The sequence below is a fragment of the Ornithodoros turicata genome, chromosome 4 (assembly GCF_037126465.1).
Source record: "Ornithodoros turicata isolate Travis chromosome 4, ASM3712646v1, whole genome shotgun sequence".
Classification (NCBI taxonomy): Eukaryota; Metazoa; Arthropoda; class Arachnida; order Ixodida; family Argasidae; genus Ornithodoros; species Ornithodoros turicata.
Genome location: NC_088204.1, coordinates 66,778,119 through 66,799,815, shown reverse-complemented (window position 1 = coordinate 66,799,815; position 21,697 = coordinate 66,778,119). Strand labels below are relative to the sequence as shown.

Sequence of the window (21,697 nt, the reverse complement as noted above, 5' to 3'; positions counted from 1 at the left end):
CCGCGCTCGAACTATCATATGTTACAGAGCCATCAGTGGTATATATGGCGACTTAGTCGGTGTGTTGAGGCGAGATGTTCCAGTGTGAGCTGGTGGACCACGACTGTGGGGAGGTCTTTCTTTCGCTGGGTGGTAGAGTAAATACGGGGTTCTTTCAAGAGCCCACTTCGCCAGTGCATAGGAAGGCGTGGACGCGGGAGATGGAATGCTCCCTTTCAGACGAGCAATGGCAGTACCAAAAGCAGACGCCGGGCAGTCCTCATCAATGCGACAAAGATAGTGGAGCAGGTGCCATGTAATATAGCGTGTATAAGCGCGAAGGGTATCACCGTCCCGCAGAATGTGAACAGGCTGAAGCTGCCCTCGCGCCTCTGCCAAGACGAAGTACCTCTCTGTTGTCCCTGGGATTCCCAAACAGACGCGGAGACTACGGACCTGAATACGGACACAGTAGTTCCTGTTCTTGGTTTCGACTAGAGAGCACGCAGAATGGGAAAGCTATACCGCAATGCCCGCAACACCAGGGCCTGATGGACACGATAGAGGTCAGAGCATGATGGGCCCCAGGATGCACCAGCAATGCGCCTGAGTACATTTACCAAACATTTTGACATTGTAGCAAGCAGCTTCACATGGTGGGACCACGTCAGGCCACGGTCAATTGTAATCAGAGTTCGAGGTAACTCGTTAGAAGTAACTCGTTACTGTAACTAAGTTCCTTTTTTTGGGGGGGGGTAACTTGTAACTTAACTCGGTACTTTTTGCACCGTGGTAACTTTCAGAGGAGCTCGTTCCTTTTTCAGGTAACTTTGCCAAATTAACTTAAGTTAAGTTCCAAATTACTTGTTAACTCGATTTTCACTCACGTCCACATATTTTCTTGCGTTCTCTCCGGTTCGTTCATGGCATTTTTTGCTATAAAATGTGATATTCAATCAATTACAGTATTTTACTCGGGAAGTAAGAACCGCTGTCATTTAGATGAAGCCGAACCATTGTGCGCCCACAGGGAGTAAGATGCAAAGCGTTCGAATAAACATCTACCAGAGAAACGTCATCATGACGTTGGTAGACAGACTGAAACCGAAACAAATCGGAAGGAGAGGGCTGGGTTTCACGAACGGGCACTTGTTCGCTGCCTTGAATTGAAAAAAAAGCAGGACCGAGGGTCGCGACCCTTTAAGGGACCATATCGTCATCCCCTCAAGACCGTGGCTTTCGGGCGCGACCTTGTTAACCTCAAGCTTCAAGCGTAGTTCAATTCTATGAAATTTGTGGCGCTGTCGAACACTGTGACGTCATTTGTTTACAAACAGGGAGAGGTCTATTGTTGGACATAAACGGAAACGATCTAAGCCTGTTGCACTCCTCCGCAGGCAACTCAAGGTGTAAGTCAACTGCTCACGCGCGCTGCACCTACGTAATTCTATTTTGTGTCAGAAGTAACTTGGAAGTAACTCGTTCTTTTTTTAAAGTAACTGAGTAACTGCGAGTTACATTTCAGGCTGAACAACTTCGTTATTAACTTAGTTACATTTTTCACACGGTAACTCAACTTGTAACGAGTTCTTTTTGATGGATAACTTCTCAATCCCAGGTCAGGTCGTGACAAACGTCAGGGGTGAGCCATCAATGAAAATCGGGTACTTATGGAATGAGCTTCGTGAGAATGCCATGGCTACAGCCTTGCTAGGTGAGACAACCAAGCCGCGGTCAAGGACGTGTCTTGAAATGATGTTTAATTAACCTTGTAGTTGGCGTTGGATTGTGTCACCGCCAACGGCGGAAGTCCAGATACAGATGTCGTCAGCACATATTGTAAAGTGAGTGTGATTAAGAAGCTGCGCAGGAAGAAAAGCCGTAATGATATTGAATAAGAGGGGGCTGAAGAAGCTTCCTTGTGGGACACCACGATGCACGCGGAACGTCGCAGCGGTGCGCACAAACAGGGGGCGATCAGCCAAAAGGATTTTGGTCCATGACCAGGGGCAGCCGCCAACTTCAGCTTCTGAAAGCGTCGCCATGGTTGCCCTATGAAGGACACTGTCGTACACTTTCTTGACGTCGAGGAAGACAGCGGCTGCCAATAAACCTTCGGCCCTTGCCTGTTGTGTTTTACTAATGAGAGTTATGACGCTCTGGCGGTTGGCGAGTAGTGTGTCGTGGGGAGAAAGCGCTGTGCCCGACTACGTAACCGTCGACATCACCATCCACCGAATGGAATGCTGACGGTTAGCCGGCGCTCCTTTGTGCGAGATATGAGCAAACCCAAGGTATAGAGGCACCGAAAATTAGGAATCTGTATCGAGGGAACTGTTATTTTCGGGGATTTGGTTCGGGTTCAAGGCCCAAATCGGTTCGCTTCAGGTTCGGGACCAACGAAGAGAAAATATAGGTCGAACTGTTTTGAACCGGTGCAAATCGGTTGACCGAAGGCAATTTTTTTTTAATTTATTGATATTACATTACGTCTACACTGCAGACGTTTATTTAGGGCGAGCTAAGTAGACAAAATAGCAGTTTCTCTCAGGGAAGTGTGATTTCGGCAGACCTATGAGATCGTTGTAGATAGCCTATACCTGATCCAGTCAAACAATATATGAGTCAGCATGAGGAACTTGCAGGTGTAGGATATAAACTGTGCTCCACAATTAGGAAAAAGAAAGAAAGCGGAAGGGAAAAATACACGTACAATTGCTTGGCTGGTCTGTTAACTCAGTTAATGAGGCGTGGAGCCGCACGCAACTGGCGCTTTACCGATAAGTCGCGATGAAGAGAGAAGGTATTATGGTTATGCGTATGGTAACTAGACTAGATTTACGCGTAAGGGGCGTCAGCCTAGTATGGCGGCTGCATCTCTATGACTTTCTCTATAGTTTGCTTAGTTTTTTTTTTTTTTAACAAAACGGTGGTACTAATATTCTGATAAGTTGTAGATCCTCGCAAGACCTGCGCACAACTTAAGCTGACTTCTAATCAGTGTAATCCAATCAGCACGAATCCGCAACTGCTGAGCACACGCCAAATCTGGTATCGAAAATAGCTCAGAAGCGAAATATTGCTTGAGAAATTGAGTTGTACACCTATTGGAGTTGTACAACTCTTAGGTTACTGACGCTGCAAACAGCAGCAAGTGAACGTAATGAAAGCCCTCTGCGCATTTTTAAAAGACAGCGGTATCGTCAACCGATATTATTAAGCCGTTCTCACGCTGATGTGAAAATGAGAGGATGAAGGAAACAGTGACGCTCATGTCAGAGCGTCGCAGGTTCAAGACACGCCTTCACACTTACGCTGAAACTTAGAAGAAATGGAGCTGCAGGTGGCCACCAGGGAGAACACGTATAGCCCCAGAAACCTTCCAGTTATACGAAGAAGAAGCAGAAGAAGAAGGAGAGGGCGGACTTCGAACAGCTTGAACTAGTTTCAACTTGAATTAGTTTCAACTATGACTGCCGCGATTTCAACAATGTTCTGGGAACCGGAGCACACAGAGGGGGAGCCTGGGGAGACGGAAGTTGGGGAGACGGAAGCTGTGGAGACGACACAAGCGGGACATGAAACAGAAGCGGTGAGGTCCATCTAGACACCCTGCTGTTCCTTCTAAAAATTTATCAAATTTCGTTACTGCGAGAAGAATCCAATACGAGAACCCAATTTCTGATTGGAAAGCCCAACTAGCATAACAGCGCGCAAATGCGAAACCTGGAAGGGCAAGCTCAAAATTGCGCACACGCTACTTACCCTACAGTGTGATTGTGGTCGTCCGGCACGAGAATGGTTTGTGTCATATCGCGTCCTGCACCACAACTACTGGTGAGCTCACTACGACATCGGTGAAAATACCACGGAAATGAATTACAGGCACCGATATACAAATATCGTATTTCTTCTCGGTCATTGGGTTGCCATATTGGCTAGACGGGTTCGTAAGCATCTATTGAATGCACTCCAAGAACAAACAGTTATGTGTGACTTAATTTGATGAAGTCAAATTCCGACACATGTGTAATCTCTCCTTTCTGGAGGGAGATGAATCTCTTCCCAGGGGAAAAGCTTTACCCCCTCTGAGCAGTGAAGCTATTTGACGTATCGGTGGAGTCATATGAACCTATAACTTCAGGACATTTTTTGTGGTCTTTTTGTTGTTGTTTTTCTTTCTTATTTTTCTGATTATTTTTCCACAGTGGAGTGGTCAGGTTAGACCCCCTGTTATTACTGGAGCAACGTCACTTTCCTACTTAAGTTAATTACTATTTTTAAATGCCTTTAAAATAGCACTCTTTTTAGTTGGTTCAGCTCATAACAATTTATTCGTTGACTACCGGCGCAAGGTCGAGGTTGGGATAATAATAATAATAATTCGTATTTTGTCGATGGACGACGAATACTACTTATTGGCCAAAAACCTTAACGCTATGTTTCCCAAAAACCAAAACGATAAACTACTATTTCTGTATCTCTGTATGACGTGCTAAGGGATCACGCGAATTGTGGACCAACAGCTTGGGTCATAGAGCGAGAATGTCAGATTAACGGGGGTTCATACTGGGTTCACTGTTTCAATATTTGAAAGTTCTACCTACCTCTTTATGAAACATTCTAACCTATAACTCTAAACTGTAATTCTAAGTTTGCTCAAAGAGAAAGCCGCGAAGCATCTGAGGCTTTCAGAGTAACGTTGAGAGGGATCACCGGTTAGACCTGAAAGAAGCTGTAAGATGAAAACTGCAGTGAGCCGACCGCAAATCAAACACATGCATGCTAAGGTGCGTATATTACAAGCACAGCCAGTCTTACAAGCACAGTCTTCATTTCCATCAACTCAGTCGGCTGAAGCGACTGGATGAATGATATTGCTAAAACGAACGCTACCAAACAAAGGCACCACGGCCGTTTATCTGTATTTTGGTGATAGACTGTGGGTGTTGGTGCTGTATCTACAACCTAAGAGGCATACTTATTGAATGCTTCACAAACTTCAGGCTGAGTTGGCGCTGCTCTCGTTCGGGATTACCGCACTTTTCCGAGATAATCGGAGACGCAGTCTTCTTTGTCCACCAGAGCGGCGTAGTTTCAACAGTTATATGGCTAATTTCGAACTCTCCTCCGCAACCGTGGTGATGGGGTGTTGGTACTGCGTCGAGATCACCCGGTATTCTCTTTCACATTTGGCGAGAAAAATGAGTCTTTTGCGCGTATTTCTCCTCCGAACAGGCGACGACGAAATCAGAGAGGTGAAAGAGGGAGAGAGAGTATACCGGGTGATGAAGTTGACGCCGAAAGGGGGGTAAAACACACAAACTGCTCCGTCTGACTTCATTTTTTTTCCTCAAAGCAGCTGGTCAGAACGCAGTTACGAAGTGATCAATGTGTAAGGAATAGAGGTTAGCTAAGAGCTCTGCACTGTGTCTGCAACTTCTGAAAGTTAAGCAAGAACTATTTTGACATTACTTTTTCGTTGACATGCCTCGCATAGACAACTGAAGCTGCAAAACCAGAACCAGAAACAGCAGCTGCAAACGAGCCGCCCCAGGAAGAACCTCAGCCTGAGCCTGCTCCAGAGGTGGCTCCTGCCGGAGCTCCAGCACCGGCGGAGCCAATACCTGACACCGATGAGGATGAGGTATGTTGGCTGAAGCTTGCACGTGGAGCGCTGAAGCCCTTATAATAGGTAAAAACTCTGCGGCTGCCGAGTACACGTGACGAAAATGCAATGAAAAGGAGAAAGGTGTAAGGGGGGGCTTAAGCTAAGGGGGATTGACGAGCTGTGCGAAGTCTCGAGCGCCAAACTCTTCGTCAGGCAGTACGGGAATGAAGAAGGAGGGACGGTATCAGGCATACCAACTGGGCCCTGGGGCCCAGCACATACACGTACAGTTGGGATGGCATGTGACAACATCAAGCAGAAAAGAAAATTAGAAACCCACAGTAATCTGTCATTGAGTCCGTCAGGATGAACAGCACCCAGATGAAAAGTTAGACCACCTTCCTCCCGTCTTCGAAAAATTTGACTGCCAACTACCACGCCTAACAACGACCACGCGAAGTTTATCAAGGGTGTGATCTGGACCGGAAAAATGTTGCGACTCGAGGGTCTCCTGGTGATCGTCAAAGGAGGTAAAAACTCCTATCTGCATGTATTTAGTTACGGGTTTAATAGATGTAATATTGTTCTTCTACGCTTCGTAATTCTATTTACAATCGATTGTTCAATTCTTCACCTTCATAACTTGTGCAGCGTTAATACAAAAACGCACTCTCTTTAGTATTCCGGGGAGTAGACGCACCGCCGTCCAGATACCTCTATCCATCGTTACGTCATCTGAAGAATTGTAGCACTCAGACGCCAACGCGGAGGTACACATTACGTTCTGCTTTACCCTCTTCAAGATAAACTTGACTACATGGCACGCTGCTAGCCAACCATCATCCCGAATGACAACGTTTTCGTCTCTGACTTGTTGAAAACGTGAGGCGTAGCCCATTTTGTAGCCGCGCATAGTAGATACATAATAGGCTCCGCCTCTCGTTATCAACAAATCATGGGCGAGAACGTTGTCATTCGGGAAGATGGTTGGCTAGGAGCATGCTATGTGCTGAAGATACGCACCTATCAAATTCACTTATACAAAAGGAGTCACAGACAACACGTTGAAATCGTCGTTTGGAGCCGACACAGTCGGCGGGCTCGCTTGGTACAGTTCCTAGCTCCTTTAATGCTATCGTGCTGCTGTAAGTAGATAAGACGACGGTGTTCGTGAGATCGGAAGGGTTTGGGCCTTGTCTGGGGGTTGAAATTTGCAAAGTCGCGTACTGTGAGATAGCGGACACCCGAGTGGCAGCTTTCTCCAGAAGTGCTGTAGGGTAACCCCGGGCCACAAATAATTGTTTCATCTTAGAAAGCTGGCACAGGAAATCAGATTCGTCGCTGCAGATATGGCGCGGTCCAAGAAACTGCGAGAAGAGGATAGAGTCCCTGTGCCCAATCTTCAGCTTCGCGCGTTACTTCGGCCTGTGATTCGCCACGAGCTCTTGCGCGAGCCTACCAAACCGCGCTTAGGAGCGCGCGAACTTTAAATATAACGATAACGATCGCTATCTCCCCTCCCCTTATCAGACCCCTTCAGGACACCTTTCTCCCGTTTATTGCATTTAGCCCTTATTAATAGTTGAGTTCGGTCCTGTACGATGCGCGGTGCAAGTTTTGTACTATCCTCCTCGGCATTAGCAGCGCTTTGACATGCAGGACGCGGTGCACTTGCTTTTTCTTCGTTGCTTTCAAGACTGAGTAGAAAACCGTGAGCACATAAAAGATCGCATACACTGTGATACGGGTGATACGTTCGTGACATCACAGGTACCGTACAGAGGGCATTAGAACAAGTTTGCTTTGACAACACCCTTATGGCGCTGCTGGAGCTAAAAGGAGGACTACAAAACATGATATGCTCGTTCTGAGTAGTTTAGCCACTTTGAGCACACCTTCAGTTATCAAAGTGGATTTGTAAAAAAGTCCGTATGGTGCACAAGCAATGTCCAAATGATCCGCTTTGGAGCCCTTATGTTTTTTTCTCTCTCTCTCTCTCTATATATATATATATATATATATAGTTTTTGCTACAGTTTGAGCACTCTCAACGTTACCCCTGTGACATTCAGTAGGACTTCTCACGAATTATGTTGGTTCTGTAAACACCAATATGAATCATTTTCATCCTTTTGGTACCCGAAGGAGCTCGATGTGCCGTATTCTGTGTTTCTAGTTTTAGAACATTTTTCGGCGTATCATTGATCTCATTTTGCATGGGCTTTATATGACGCCAAGACGTACAAAAAAAAAATATATAGCTGGAGTCCGACTGATTGGTCGATGGTGACAGTGGGGGCCTGCGACTGTTTGACAGTGTGGGACTGACGCTAGTACCTTGCAACAAGGCACAGCGGACTGGAAGTCACGCCTGTACGTTATCGTCCTTCATGCACCTGGAGCTCATGGTCTGCGGTTTGGGTGCTTGCTGCATTGGACGCTCGTCTTTGATGTATTCGTCGCAAAAGGCATCGGTTACTTTAAGGAGATATGTCCTCAGAAGGCAGAAGGGTCGAACAAGGACATACACTCGAGCTTCATTTTACGCTCTCTTTCCTTATACAGGCATAGCAAATTTCTTCTACCTTGCTTTTCTTCTTCTTCTCTTTTATTTGCAACAGTTCAACGAAGTCCCCCCAGCTGAGTTCGAGGGCAAGTTGTACTACGCCTGGGTCCTGGTGTCTGTGACCTTCATTGCACTGGTGCTTCCCCTGGGCTTTTTCCTGCTCCCGTACACTCCGGCTGCCATCGCTCATCGAACTTCGTCCACCCCGTGGCGCACTGTAGCGCAGGAGGAGGCCACAGAAGAACAACCAGAGGTGACATCTCCACGCAGTATTTATAGGGTGGCGAAAATCCACCAGGTGACACGATGAAACGATGAGGCAAAAGCACAAACAGGAGGGCGCCACTCGCAGCTCGATTTATTTTGAACAAACCAAACAGTCATTCTCGCTTATGCGGACGCCGCGATACCAGTCATCTATCGTGCGGACAGGGAAGCCGAACGGCAAGGCCGATCGGCATAGTGAGCCATAGACAAAGCAGAGCGGGGAGAGCCGCGATCGGCATAGTGAGGACCCACCTTTTACCATCTCTTTAATCGACGGTGGTGTTCGTTTCGTTTTCGTTGGAACGGATTTCAAGGAAACGGGGAATCCCGCACTCGATTCTAACCACTAGCATTCGCCGGCGATTTTCGTCACTTCTCTCGTGGTTAAAGTTGGTGTTCGGACAAAAAAAGAAAGAAAAGAAACATAGTTCAACTGAAGATGCGATCGGAATAGTGCGTGCCTCAAAAGCACGTAACTGAAATATTTCGTTTTGAAACGGTTGCAAACATTACAAAATGAATTTAATCGAATTTTGGAGCCTGCTGCTCCGCTTCCCGCCGAATTCAGGCAACAGTGTGCGGACCGACGTCAGTGGAGTCGATTATGAAGGCAGGCTGTACATCACAAAATGTGGTCTTCCGACTCGCAATCTCCTGCCGAATAGTCGCTAGAACCATCTGCGTCCATGCTTTCTGTGGTATCGGATCGCGACCACCCTGGATACACCGTCAGCTGAGCGATTGTGGATCTCGTCGTCAATGCCAATTACGTCACCGGAAGGGGCGAAGCAGGGAAGGGACGTTTCAACCGGAAGCTGGCAGTTGGTTTCAAATTAAGTGGTTTTTGTGTTTTATGAAAAAACGCGAACGAGCTTTGCGACACTTTTTTGGTGTCCTCTTCTTGGAGAGCGTCTCCAAGTGGATATCACAACTTTAGAATTCCGGATTCCTCGCGGGCACAACCTTTAACTAGGAACTGAATCTCGTGTTTTCAGAATCCTACGAAAGTTATGTTATTGAAATCTTCTTGTCTCACGTAACATTCCTGCAAAATATGTTTGCTCTGCGTGACGCGAAGGCTAGAGAAAATTAATTTTTATTGTTGGGAACTGTGACGTAATGTTAGGCTCCGACGGAGCGCCCGGCTCTCATCTGGCAACGTTGTTACCCTTTGCGTCTTCCAGGGGGCTCACTTCTTGCACTCCGTTAGCGGAGTTCCGCGTGACATATCCACCAAACGCTTCGACGTTCGAGAAAACACAAAGGAAGGTGAAGAAATTTCTCCCGTTTTGCCCTCTTTCGATCAGCGTCACGTGACTTCTCCACCATGTGACCCTCCACGGACGGCAGCGTCATTGCTAGGGGACGAGTGCCCTCTCCGGAACATGACGTCATTGCAATTTGTGGGCTTATGATTACGTCACCCGCTCCTGGCGTCATCGAAATTTGTGGAGGCTCAGCAGATCTTCAAAACTTGACAGAAATGCACAGCGTTCGTAAAGAGGATTGAAATTTTGCGTATAGAATCCCTGAGGTACCTTCTTTTCATGGACTAAATAAAATAACCGATGTTTTCCGAGTCCCGAGTGGCACTTTAAGCTGAAGCTGATGTTACGGTTGAAAGTGCCCCGTCTGTCCCTGCCCTCGGACTATTATTTTAAACTCTACATAACGTACAGTGTGTTTTGAACGTGACTGTGAGTGGGAAAATGGCCACGAGGGAACTAATTGATTAAGCGATTACCATCCAGCAAGATGTGACGCCACCGCTGTATACTTGGCTACCTACAAACGCGCCAAGCAGAGCATTGTGATATGCACTGGGTACTCGTAAGATGTCCTTTCTTTAATAAACAGGAGGAAAAAGTCCCTGAGAAGTGTGACAGCCAACTGGTCATCGATGAAACTGAAGCCCTGCCGTCCCCGACCTTTAGCGGCTTCAATGTTGCACCTGCACGTCACCACCGCGTGATCATTTGTGTGTTCGACCCCAAGTAGGTTTCGTAAAAAAGCCACTCCAGTCATGCAGAGTGTTTCACCTAACGTCTTTAATAAATGTACTTAGAAATCTACTCGTCCGAGAATTAGGGGGTTCACGATATGTACCCTCGGCCACATACGGACATTCTTCATTCCGATTCCTTGTCGTAGCGAATGAAAATTTCCGAATTGAAGTTCCAAATTCGCGAAGTGACCGTAACGTTCTTTTCCTTTTTTTTTTTTTTTTTTTTTCTCGAGCAGAAAGCACGTGGCGGAATTGCCACGTTCCGTTACATAATAGATTCCGTTCTACATTAGTCATTGGTGAAAAAAAAACGCGGAAATCGTTGGATCAAGATCCCGCCGTCAGTTCTCCGTCAAGCTAATGCAAAACGCGGCGAAAGGAGGACATGGATATGTACCATCAGTTCCGCTTTCCGTAACGGTTTTTTTTATTCGATAAGAGAATTTTCATTTAAAAGAACCAGCAGAGCATTATAGATGCCGCTTCAGCTGGTGGATTATACGGCTAGGGAGACATTCTGTAGGAAAGCGTATGCAACTCCTGGCGACCAATTAGCTAAAATTAATTTATTAACTTATTAAGTAGATTTTTAGGGGGAAATGCGGGTTAGCAGAATTGAAGCCAGTCATTATTCAAATCCATTGCCCTTATTAAACACCCTGAGAAGCGAACGTACTTCGAGTTATAACTTGCCAAATTTTGCTATGCCAATGAGGCGAAACCAAAACTACGCAGCACTCGAGCGCAGAAAGAGCGACAGCCAATCCCGGTGAGAGGGCATGTGCTTTGGAGCGATGGAGCTGATTGGCTCGCAGGCGCTGAGTAGGCGCTAATTTGAGACCGCTCTCCGGCCCAGATAGGGTAAAGGCCGCGTCGTTGCTGAGCTTGAAAAGCGTGTAGGTCTAGTTTCGGTCATTTGCAATTTGGCGTTTTATGTCTGAAAGTACATTCGCTTCACAGGGTGTTTAATAAGGACGGTGGATTTGAATAATGACTGGCTCTAATTCTGCCCCCTCGCATTTCCCAGAAAACATATGATTAATTAGGTAATTAATGAATTTTAGTCAATTTTAGTTAATTTTAGATAATTAGTCGTCCAGTAGTCGCAGACGCTGTCCCACGGGACGTTCTTCTGGCCGTGTAACCCACATGCTAAAATGACATCTATTTTGCTATGCCAGTTTTTTGATCAAAATTCAATGTGGAAGTCGTACCTGTGTGAGACGCCCGCTAATCAGTGGTACAGATCCTCGCCGTCGACCGCTCGCTACCAGGGCAAAAAGCGACACTATCATAAGGGACAATATAAGTATGTTAAACCCGCCATGTCTGGAATATGCTTCAATATTCATCAGTGTGGAACATGCTTGTACATGTCCAACGCACGCGCGTTCACAGTCAGTTGGTTGGACTGACGTAACCTCTTCTAATGTATGCAGGTACCATCGTGAAACACATACTTACATGCCGGACAACATCCCAACCCCGCTGTGCAACTTTTTGGTCTATTATTCCGTTGCTGTGTCCGCTTACGGGTTTGCTTTGAGGAGACCAGAGCTGGACCCTCAATACTTGGGTCTCATTAAGGTAACAAAGATACGACAAAAATAGGAAGGGCGACTCTTAGACCTCTGGTGCTCGGCCTATAGGGCATGCTCGTCCTATGGCGCCAACTGGAAGGACGAGCACTACCACTCGTTCCAAGGACTGCTCCTATTGCGCTATATCACCTGAACGAGCACTAGCGCTCGTGCTAGGAGGCACTCGTCCTAGAACACCCAACCAGGGGGCGAGCATTGGCCCACGCCCTATGGGATGCTGGTCCTACACTGTTAAAAATGAACTTCACCGCATAGCACGCTCCCAACCAACCATCATCTTGAATGATATCGTTATCTACCCTGATTTGTTGAAAACGGGAGGCGTACGACTTTTCTGTGACAATTATGAACAGCATAAGTGTCACAAAAAAGGCGTACGCCTCCCGTTTTCAACAAATCAGAGCAGATAACGATATCATTAGAGGTGATGGTTGGCTAGGAGCGTGCTATGCGGTGAAGTTCATTTTTAAGAGTGTAGAGTGCTCAACTATAGGAGACGAGCACTCGCGCTCACCCTGGACCTAGAGAACGCGCGTCATGTCCGGTAGTCCGTCTGTGTGCCTGTTTTCCGACGCTGTTTTCGCACTGGTGAAGACTCACAAATCAGCCAAATTCGTCACCTTGATATCTCTTACTGATGTAACAAAAGTAGTTCTTGTAATTTTCGCTTGTAAGCTTAATAGGGGTTTCAGGGCATATTCTTTGTGATATAATTCGCCAGATAATTGCTCCCAGTGGGTTCAGGGCAGATACCATGTAGATCACACTGCAGAAACAGGCAACGCGTTTCGTTCTAGAAGGCAATGTTTGTGGTGCAATTGATTGATTGATTGAAAGTGAATGAATGAATGAAAACGAAAAAGATGGCGATGTGAGTCCCGCCACAGTTATGAAAGGAAATATACAAGTTCGGCACCCTTGCTACTACTACTCGTGAAGGCCTCCAGAAGGGCTTTACAGGCCATTTGGATACGTCAGGGACAAAAGCAAAGCGCAAACCGACAGTTTGCGCCTCAGCGCCTCATAGCAAATCGACATGGGGTAGTTAGGAGTTCCGCTAATCAAATGTTCACTGTTTGAAATCCCCTGGAACTATCGGATGGAGCTCGCGACATCGCAACGAATGAGAGAGAGGGGGCATCGAGCGGGCCATCTTTATTATATAGGTGGCTTTGCTCCAGCACACCGTTAATGGGATACCCATTGTCGTTAATCTCGCAGGACCTAAAGACTTCCCCCGCGGTAATCCAACAGACCAAAGTCCCACTCCTCATGACCATCGGTGGGGAGTTGTCTGACTCTCAGAATATATCGAGGGCACTCAAGGCTGATTATTCGCGGCGTACACTGGCAACATGGCTAGTCGAACTCGTCAAAAGGTTCGACCTACAGGTTAGCAACAGTTCAAAGCTTTGTTGCTCTACCAATGGATAACAATATCTTCTTGTGTCTGTCAACTATAGGTATTACCAGCATGCGCATTAGGTTTTAAAACGCATCGACGGATGAAGTGCAATATGTTTCCCCAATATTATGCCTATTCCCGTTTCATAGGGGATCAATCTTCACTGGAGTTATCCTCTAGCAAAGTGCGGCCACAAGCACGACAAACAAAACCTGCAAGAGTTCATGACTATCATCAAGTCATACAAGTCGTGAGTTGCCCAGCAAACTCTAAAAACAGAATGTCAGCATACGGAACCACCTAAGCGATGCACAAGTGGTGCTAATTTGACTACACTGCTAATTAGCACTGCTAATTTGACTAGAGGAAGGAAGGGAGTTGCCTCAGGACAGAAGCCGCCGATATTTCGAACAGAGACTGTTCTTCTTCTGGCCAATGATGAGGACGGTGCCCAGAAGAAGAACAGTCTCTGTTCGAAATATCGGCGGCTTCTGTCCTGAGGCAACTCCCTTCCCACATTCTACCGGTTCGCTGGATTTCTACCCATCTAATTTGACTAGAGAGCGATGCATACGTCTTTTTCTGGCCATTACCACAGATGCAAAGTGTCACAGAGAGGCGTACCCCTCACATTTTGAACAACGTATGAGGGGGAACGGCACCATTGAAAGTATGGTCGGCTAGGACCCGGTAATGTGGCGAAGTTCTGTTTTCAGGGACCGCCACAATCCTAAAGTTAAAAAAAAATAATGATAAACATGATATTTCATATCGCTTATCGTCGAAGAGCCAATGCGCTGCCATGTAACCGCTGTATTGTTACACTCCCTCATTGAAGGGGCGCTGAAGTGCAAAAGTGTCTCCTTGCGTAATGAAACATCCCGTTACCTTGACACGAACGTAAAAGGAACGGGATTCCTGAGTTGCGTCGTTGGTGATTTATGAGAGAAAGGAACGTTCCGTCGTCTTCTCCTCTTCGAGAGGTACAAGGATGCGGAGCGCGCTCTCATTGCTCTCCTCAAATGGACTCATGGCCGGAAATTGTTTGAGGAGGCCAATCCGATACCCCTCCGCATTTCAATAGAATAATGGCATTTGAAGAAAAGGCACTGGCACCGGGATTCGAAGTGACACACTCCGATTTCCCGTCAGAGATGCTACAAATTGCTCTATAGTAGCTGTTTCTCTCTCTCTCTCTCTCTTTTTTTTTTTTTTTCGTATTAGCACCGCGATGGAACTGTGGATATGAGCGCCGTACAGATGTGGAGAGATGGAGAGCGGACAGCAGGAAGGGGTGGGGGACAGAGGGTTAGCATGCGGTGTGGGCTGACTTCAGGGAGAATTGTGCCCACATTCATCTGGAGTGTCTGCCAGAAACGGAGGAATGACCTCAGGAAGCAGAGAGCCGCGGTGTTGGGATTCCAGCCCACGTCCTCTCACAGCGTTCGGCGTGGAAAGCGATCGCACACCCTTACCACTATGCACGTGAGCTTGTACCTTGCCACTTTTTGTCTGCTTGGAGTCGCTATATTTATCTTAAAAAGTCGCTGAAATAGGCGCGTAATTATACAAAACCTTTCTGTCATTGGTTATCCATCTTCACAGGAGTCTGATCAACATCTTTGGGGCAAAGGGAGGTGAAACAGGTGGCGATAACACTTTGTGCCCGCATGCAATTGCTATCTGTTTCACTCATGCTCTTTACCGTTATTTTTCCTTTTTTCCTGCTGGTGTTTTCGTAGAGGGAGGACCCTTCGGGGTAGCTTCTGTTTTGCGACAGAGCGAGGGCAGTAAGAGCGCGCAATCTGCGGCGAGTTTGTGGGTGCTATTCGGGCGGCAAAGTTTTGCAAAAATCGTATGAAAACTAAGTGGAATACACTAAGTGGAATTGTAAGTGGAATACACTATTGCTGACATCGCCTTTCCAACACAGTGAGAAAAACGTGACCTTCCGTTTGCAAATTTTTTACTTCAATTAGCGAAATTGTACTAATTAATTATAGAAATGAAAATCACAAGAGTGGGTGGCAAAAACCTTCAGGAGTGTCATACAAGTCTCGAATTTTTACCACGCGTAGATTTTCTTCTTCTTTTTTTTTTTAGATATTTACTTACACTTTCTCACCTGACACCCTGCATGTTTAGCTGCCTCATCCGCAACAACGTTACTCTCCGCATCGTACGTCAGAAGGAGAGAGAGAGGGGGGGAAAGCGTAAATTGTGGTTTCTTGTACAGCTTCCATGTCAGAAAGGAACTTGCGTGCACTCTTAAAAATGAACTTCACCGCATAAAGCACGCTCCTAGCCAACCATCATCTCTAATGACATCGTGCTCTCCCCTGATTCGTTGAAAACGCGAGGCGTGTGCCTTTACTGTGGCACTTATATGCAGTTTATAATTGTCACAAAAATGGCGCACGCCTCCCGTTTCCAGCAAATCATGCACTGTTAACACAGAACTTCACCACATAGCACGCTCCTATCCAACCACCATTCCGAATTAAATCATTTTGTGTCATGATTCGTTCAAAAAAAGGGGAGGAGCATATCTGGGACATGCATAATGTGTCCCAGATAGGCGCCTCCTCCCATTTTCAGCAAATAAGGACATAGAATGATATCATTCCGAATTATGGTTGGCTGGGAGCGTGCTATGTGGTGAAGTTCTGTTTAAACAGTGTACAGTTAGTATATCTAAGTACGGTTCTCTTCACAGCGTGGGTCTCCTTGACCCCAACTTTCACGTGGCTCTAACTATTCCACCTCGTGCCGATTATGTGGAAAGGTACGGCATGAACACGTACCACAACGAATTGGACTTCATCATCGTGACGACGCACACATTACAAAGTGGCCGTCGGGTCGAATGCAAGGGTCGAGGTATCGAGTCGGCAAGAATCGCCCGTGCAGTCATGGCCTTAGTTCCCCACGGCGCTGCAAGAAAGGTACGCATGAAGATGAAAGCATACAATCAATGGCAGAACTGGGTTCCACGCACGACGGAGTATAGGAGTGATCTCACTCATGCTGTCACGCAGGAAAGAACACGAACGGGATCAACAGAACCCCACTCTCAGAACTTCACCGCATAGCACGTTGTGGGCTAACCACTGCCACGAATGATGGGATTATCGCTTCTGATTTGAAGACAGGGAGGGGCGTACGCCTTTTTTTGTAGCAGTTATCATATATCAAAATTGCTTCAAAAAGGCGTATGTCCTAGAGCACTGCACGGGCCCAGGCTTTGCGTTTTTTATGCGGGCTTGTGCCGGGCTCGGGTTTCAGCCACCGTGCCGGGTACGGGCCAGTACCACAGTACCATTTGTGCTCTTTAGTAATTCTAAATACGCCTCCGAGCCTCGAGAACGCATAGAGCAGAGGCGGGCTTGGACCGGGCATGAGCATGGAACTAGTCAGGTACGGGCTGGGCCCGTGCTGGCGGAGTCGGGCTCAAGCCGGACCCAAGCCGGGCCCGTGCTGGAAATCTATAGAAGACGTCAGGCCCGGGCCGGGTGCGGGCCGTAGCAGCCGGGCCTGGGCTGGGCACGGGCCTGAAAATTAGGCCCGTGCAGTGCTCTAGTATGACCCCCTTCGGTCTTTGAAACAGAAGTGGTAACCTTACATTCTTAGAAATGAACTTCGCCGCATAGCACACTCCTAGCCAACCATCATCTCGGATGATATCGTTATCTGCCCTGATTTGTTGAAGTGACGGGAGGCGTACGCCTTTTCTGTGACAATTACGAACAGCATAAGTGTCATAAAAAAAGGCGTACGCCTCCCGCTTTCAACAAATCAGGGCAGATAACGATATCATTCGAGATTATTTTTGGCTAGCAGTGTGCTATGCAGTGAAGTCTTTTTTTTAAGAGTGTATAATTCGTAGCAATGGTTGGTGGACAACTTGCTATGCAGTGAAGTTCTGTTGTGAAAGTGAAGTCACCGCTGGCAGGTTCCGTATTCTCGTCAAAGTAATCGACCTCTATTACTTTGTGTCTCGCCTGTCACTGGTCGTTAAGTGAAGAACAGGGGTGAACGCCACGCGCCCTGAACCAATAATCGGGCACTTGATCCTGCATTCTTCGTGCTTTGTCTACACTCTTGGAAACTTGGAAGTTAACACTCGTATCTTTTTTTACGAACGTGAGTTGCTTCATCCTTGTTGTGGCATCCTTGTACAACGTCTAGATTTTGTTATACATAATTCAGGGACACGTTACAGCAAACACCCTGTATAATCAGTGGGAACGAACGTTTCACCGATGGTGCCTTATGGAACATGCGTCGCTTTAACCCAGGTAGCCGTGTCCATCTCGCTGGGGGTGAACACATTCGTTGCGGAGGAACCGCATATCGGCTCGGCCAGCACCAAAGGAGCTCCTATTGATCCGACGTCAAAACATCCCCGAAAAGCCGGATACCACTCGGTTCGTGGCAACTTGTTCAATATGTAGGCATGTATAACGTCTATGCTACACTCTTAAAAATGAACTTCACCGCATAGCACGCTCCTAGCCAACCATTATCACGAATGATATCGTTATCTGCCCTGATTTGTTGAAAACGGGAGGCGTACGCCTTTTCTGTGACAATTATGAACAGCATAAGTGTCACAAAAAAGGCGTGCGCCTCCCGTATTCAACAAATCAGGGCAGATAACGATATAATTCGTGATAATGGTTGGCTAGGAGCGTGCTATGCGGTGAAGTTCATTTTTAAGAGTGTAGTGTATAGTCCTATACTACCTGGCGAACTGCACTCTTAAAAATGAACTTCACCACATAGCACGCACCTGGCCAACCATCATCCCGAATGACAACGTTCTCGCCCTAGGTTAGTTGAAAACGGGAGGCGTACGCCTTTTTGTGACACTTATGCAGAAATGTTAATTGTCACAAAAAGGCGTACTCCTCCCGTTTTCCCCAAATCATGTGAGAGAACGATGTCACTCGGGATGATGATTGGCTTGGGGCGTGCTATGTGGTGAAGGTCATTTTTAAGAGTGTGGCCTGTCCTATATGCTGCCCTCTATGCAAGGGTGGCGTGTGATGGAATCAGTATATGAAGTATACGCTGAACGTGTGTGGGCTCGAATGACGTGGTAACGCTAGTGCGCTGGTTGTGGTATGCACTCCAAAAACAGAACTCCACCGCCCATCGCACCCTCTGCCCAAACTATTGAATGATTCACTCGAACGATATACACTATAAAAACGGAACTTCACCGCATAGCACTCTGTGCGCCAATCGCTGTCACGAATGATAGGGTTATCGCTTTCGATTCGAGGAAAGAGGGGGCGTACGGCTTTTTGTGGCAATTATCACATATCTAAATTGTCACAAAAAGGCGTACACCCCCTCTCCACTCGCCTCTCCTAGAATCAGGACCGCAACCGCTATCATTCGTGGCAACGGTTGGCGCACAGCGTGCTATATGGTGAAGTTCGAGTGTAGGGTTATCGCTTCCGACTCGAAGAGAGAGGGGCGTACGACTTTTGTGGCAACTTTCCTACACTATAATGGCACAATAAAGGCGACCCCCCCCCCCTCCCTCTAGTCGAATAAGAAGGGATAACGCTATCATTCGAGGCAGTGGTTGGTGCACCGCGTGCTATGTGGTGAGGTTCTGTTTCAGTGAGAGTGTAGGTGTATCCTCATCCTCGCCGTATTGCGAGTATCCGCGCATCCGCGATTACTGCATTTGTAGGAAAAACTCGACATGACGAAATTATGTTTCAAGCGCTTTTTTTTTTTTTTTCCTATTCAACATACAAACTTCAAGGGAACATTTCACCACAGCTGCGCACCAATACCAGTTGGAAGCAGAGCATCAAACCGAACCGAACCGAACCGGAACCCGAACCGAAAACCGGAAAGAACCGTTATTTTTGCCGGAACGGAACCGGAACTGAACCGAAGAGTACCGCCGCCATCTTGGAGCTGAACCGAACCGAGTTCGGTTACCGTTTCAAAGCCAGTTTCAAAACATCGAGAGTTCAAGCTGTTGCAAAGGTTCCTGTTTCAAAAGTGACCGGTTCATGCGACATTTTTTGCAACCCGAGTCTCCAATACAAGCGGAAATGCATAGCTGGACGCCCGCATTGATGGAGACAACGTCAGACAACCGCGCTCTATAGTTTCGTTTTCCTGTGGACAAGCGTTCTTGTCACAGCTTTGCGGCCATCTATAGGACATGCGAAGAGAAATAACGCTTTCTTTCAGAACTTTCCTATGCCATTCGTTTTAGGGCATATACCACGCGCAATGAACCGGTTCGGAGCCGGCTTAGAACACCTTGAACCGGTTCGGAACCGCAGTCATGTCTCGTTTATCCGGAGTTCAGATATCCGGAAAACTCGTTAGCCGGACTACATTACCGGGAACGAACCTGCTACCATTGGATGCTGTCTCGGTTACCCGGAATTCGTTATCCGTATCCAGACAGCAAGTACGGGGACCAATGTTCCAGGACCTAGGTCATTCTGGTTCGTTTGTCCGGAAAAGTGTGAACTTCCTCTGTCCCTGGCATGTGCTGTGTTCGCATTGTTCCGGGAAAATTCCAGGAAATTGTACCGGGACATTCTGTGCTGAAACCTTTTTCTTCAGGGGTCATTCCCTTTTGGTGTGTGCAGGCGCACGGTAGAGATGTTAGGCGATAAGCGGAAGACGCGCACTATATCCACCAGGCGTAAGAAATCCACATATGAATGACAACGTCCAGGCCGTCTGAAAGCATCGCCTGTCTTTTGGCCTGCTGAGCCAAAGACATTTTCAAAAAGACAAAAGCATGTGCGCCGGACCAACGTTCTGATGCATTTGAACAGCAGGGTGACGCAACGTATGTCGTGGCTGTAGCCAAAATTCTGTCACACGCTTGTCTACTGATTTTAAGCATCTCATTCCGCATCAATTTTTGAAGTAACGATCTTCTCCTGGTTTCCATTTCTAGAACTATAAAGAAGTATCCCAAATTTTTCGGGTTTACCCGGAAGTTTGCTTGGTTCGGTTATACGGAAATTCGTTATCCGGACGAAAACTGACGACTCCCGAGCTGTCCGGATAATCGAGACATGACTGTGTATATGGCCTCCTGGAGCTGAACCGCGAAACACCCCAATATGCCTGGACCCGAAGACGACCACGAACCGAACCGGAAAAAAAATCGGTTTGATGCTCTGGTCGGAAGGCACATGAACGCATGAAATGGTACACCGTAGCGCCATTTGGATGTGCAGGGGTGCTTTCAAAAGGGGACGTCGGCAGAGACAGTAACTCTTATTTGCGGATTAGATGCTGATAACCGCGCCGCACCGCAGAGGGGTGCAGTTTTATCAGATTATTAGCCACGCGAATTTCTGTCCGCTATCCAGGATATCGCCCGGATATAGCCGCATGCCTGAGCACACCTCTATATAGTTACCTCTAGTAACCGTCCTCGTACACGTTACTATATTGAATATTCTGGGAATCCATTGTAGGTCTGCAACCTGCCGAGAAGTCAGTGGGTGGAAACTGGCGAAGACGAATGCAGCATGACGTTCAGCTTAGCCGGTCCTAATGTATACTACGTGGCCACCTTCATGACGGAAGAGAACATCCGCATTCGCATGAGGCGTTCTTACGAACGAGGTGTGGGTGACTCCCCTGTGGTGGTCTACGATATGGATCTCGATGATTTTATGGGCACCTGTTCTGCCAGTGGCTACACATCAACCCTTATGAATGCAATCCTACATACGTGATGACTTCTGACTAATACGAGATAAGGTGCCCAATTAAAGCAGTGGAATATAAGGGTTCACGCCGATTCGATTCGCAGTCACAGAACACTTCATGACACTGTACGTCCACGCATGCACTTTAAAGGAGCGCAGAGGGTCATCCAAAAAAAATTCAGGTTAAGACATATGATGAAAGTGTGTGTGTCATTATACCAAATAGTGCGAAAGGTTTTGATGTGTGCAGTTTGTTTCCCACAAAAAAACTCACATGAACATAGCTCCGCGCGTTCACCCTTAACTCGCCACTCCAGCTATAACGAGGATGAGGAGGTATGATGGCACGTCACCGATGACGGCATAAGGAGACTCGTTCTGGTTTGTCGGTCAGTGGGGGTCAGCGCATTGCCCCTTTGCCGCCGTAAACCTGTTTTGCCAGTTTTCCCGGAGAATTGGGGATAGAAGGAGCGGCCGAAGCATTACCGAGCAAGGAGAAAGGCTTTATCTGAACCCTGAACAGCCGAGTAGCAGACGACAGCGGAATA

At 47.2% G+C, this 21,697-nt stretch overlaps 1 protein-coding gene across 1 annotated transcript; it reads left to right on the top strand.

The window, feature by feature from the left end:
- Positions 1-3,391: 3,391 nt before the first annotated feature.
- LOC135393352 (uncharacterized) lies at positions 3,392-21,222 on the top strand. The gene is made up of 10 exons (XM_064623824.1): positions 3,392-3,571; positions 5,480-5,626; positions 8,212-8,409; positions 10,281-10,417; positions 11,868-12,015; positions 13,251-13,421; positions 13,584-13,684; positions 16,151-16,379; positions 17,733-17,861; positions 20,913-21,222. The coding sequence occupies exons 1-10, from the start codon at positions 3,449-3,451 to the stop codon at positions 21,174-21,176; spliced, it is 1,647 nt and encodes a 548-aa protein (XP_064479894.1). The 5' UTR covers positions 3,392-3,448; the 3' UTR covers positions 21,177-21,222.
- The last annotated feature ends 475 nt before the right edge of the window (positions 21,223-21,697 follow it).